The 1,579-nt window shown below is 52.1% G+C and overlaps 1 protein-coding gene across 1 annotated transcript in view; it reads left to right on the top strand.

The window, feature by feature from the left end:
- The first annotated feature begins 66 nt into the window (after positions 1-66).
- The window catches only part of LOC109297540 (fructose-1,6-bisphosphatase 1), a 21,639-nt gene continuing 20,126 nt past the window's right edge, over positions 67-1,579 (top strand). The window contains exon 1 of the mRNA XM_019517356.1: positions 67-291. Coding sequence (XP_019372901.1) covers positions 122-291 — 170 coding nt within the window. The 5' untranslated portion in view covers positions 67-121. The remainder of the gene's footprint in view (positions 292-1,579) is intronic.

The raw sequence follows: 1,579 nt of genomic DNA on the forward strand, positions 1-1,579 counted from the left end.
GATAGGCCGGGCCGGGCGCCTCCCCTGGGGCCGCCGCTAGTTCCGGGGCCGGCGGCGGCTCGGCCTGGCTGTGTGGCCGCTGCCTGTGTCCGTCCCTGTCCCTGTCCCTGTCGCCGCCGCCATGACGGACCGTGCGCCCTTCGACACGAACGTGCTGACCCTGACCCGCTTCGTGATGGAGGAGGGGCGGCGCGCGCGGGGCACGGGGGAGTTCACGCAGCTGCTCAACTCGCTCTGCACCGCCGTCAAGGCCATCTCCACCGCCGTGCGCAAGGCCGGCATCGCCAGCCTGTGAGTGCGGGGCCGGGTTGGAGCCGAGCAGCCGCGGGAACCGCCTGCTCTGCCCGCACGGAGGGACCGGGGGGAGGGGGTGCTGTCCGTGTGTGTCCGCCGATGAGGAGACCTGCTGGGGCTACGTATCTGCATAGAGGCATCTGTCTCCCCCTGTGTGGAGAGAGACAGAGGTCTGGGCAGCTGATGAGGTGAACTTCAGCTCAGGGAAGCTTGTGCCAGGTCTGCCCATCACAGAATCACAGACAACGAAGGGATGGGACAGACCACAGGAGGTCCTCTAGTCCACCGTCTCTCAACCCAGGGGTCAGGACCCAAAAGTGGGTTGCAAGAATATGTGAAAGGGTCATGAACAGGCTTTCAGAATGGATTCTCGTTTAAGGGAGAAAAAGCTGCCTGGAGCCTCCCATGCTCCCCTGCCCTACACACACCTACCCCCTTCCCCTTACACTGGGGGGGCTGGGGGCAGGAGGTCAGGACTGGCCATCAAGGTTCACAAATGGGTCCTGGTATAAAAAAGGGGTTGGAAACCATTCATCTAGTTCAGCTGCAGCTCAAAGCAGAACCGTCCTCAACTAGATCATCCCAGCTACCTGTAGATAGATAGAGTCTACATTAGAGAGCTCATGAAGACAGCTTTAGCTCAGCAAAGCTTGTGCTATATCTTTGTATAGAGATATAGATACATTTATATATGTATAAAGAGAGATATACCTATCTACCTGTGTTTCTCTATGTAGATTATAGATCTCTACAGGTAGATGGATAGATATCTTACCTACCTCCTTTGGTTAGTCTAGAAGGTGCAGACCTTCTAAATATGGCCAAGAGATTGCTGTACGGGGGAGAGCTGCTCCTCTGTTGATCAAGCTAGTATTGGTCTACAAATACTGGCATTACTAGACAGTACCTAGGAAATGTATGCTCTCCTGCCCGACCCTAGTACTTCCCTGTCCAGGCCTGCCAGCGGGAGCAACCTGAACATGAGATCAGAGAGTGCAAAATAATAGAAATTTATAAAACAGCTGAACAGAAAACTAAGTCCCCCTCATCTTAAAAGCCCAGTCAACACCACCTGTTATAATAATACTACTTTATAAAAAAACAAAACCTAACTCAAGTTTTGACTCTGTTCTGTTATAACATTCAGCAAATTAATCTCCAATTTCCTTTTTTTTTTTTTGCTTGGTTAACACCCTAATTTCTTTGCAAGAAAAAAAGATAATAATGTTTCTTTAAGTTAGGGGAGTATCTCTAGAGCATAGAGGGTCTAAGAGTGACGTGCCCA

The sequence above is a fragment of the Gavialis gangeticus genome, unplaced genomic scaffold (genome assembly GCF_001723915.1).
Source record: "Gavialis gangeticus isolate Ggan-Ray unplaced genomic scaffold, GavGan_comp1, whole genome shotgun sequence".
NCBI classification, from domain to species: Eukaryota; Metazoa; Chordata; order Crocodylia; family Gavialidae; genus Gavialis; species Gavialis gangeticus.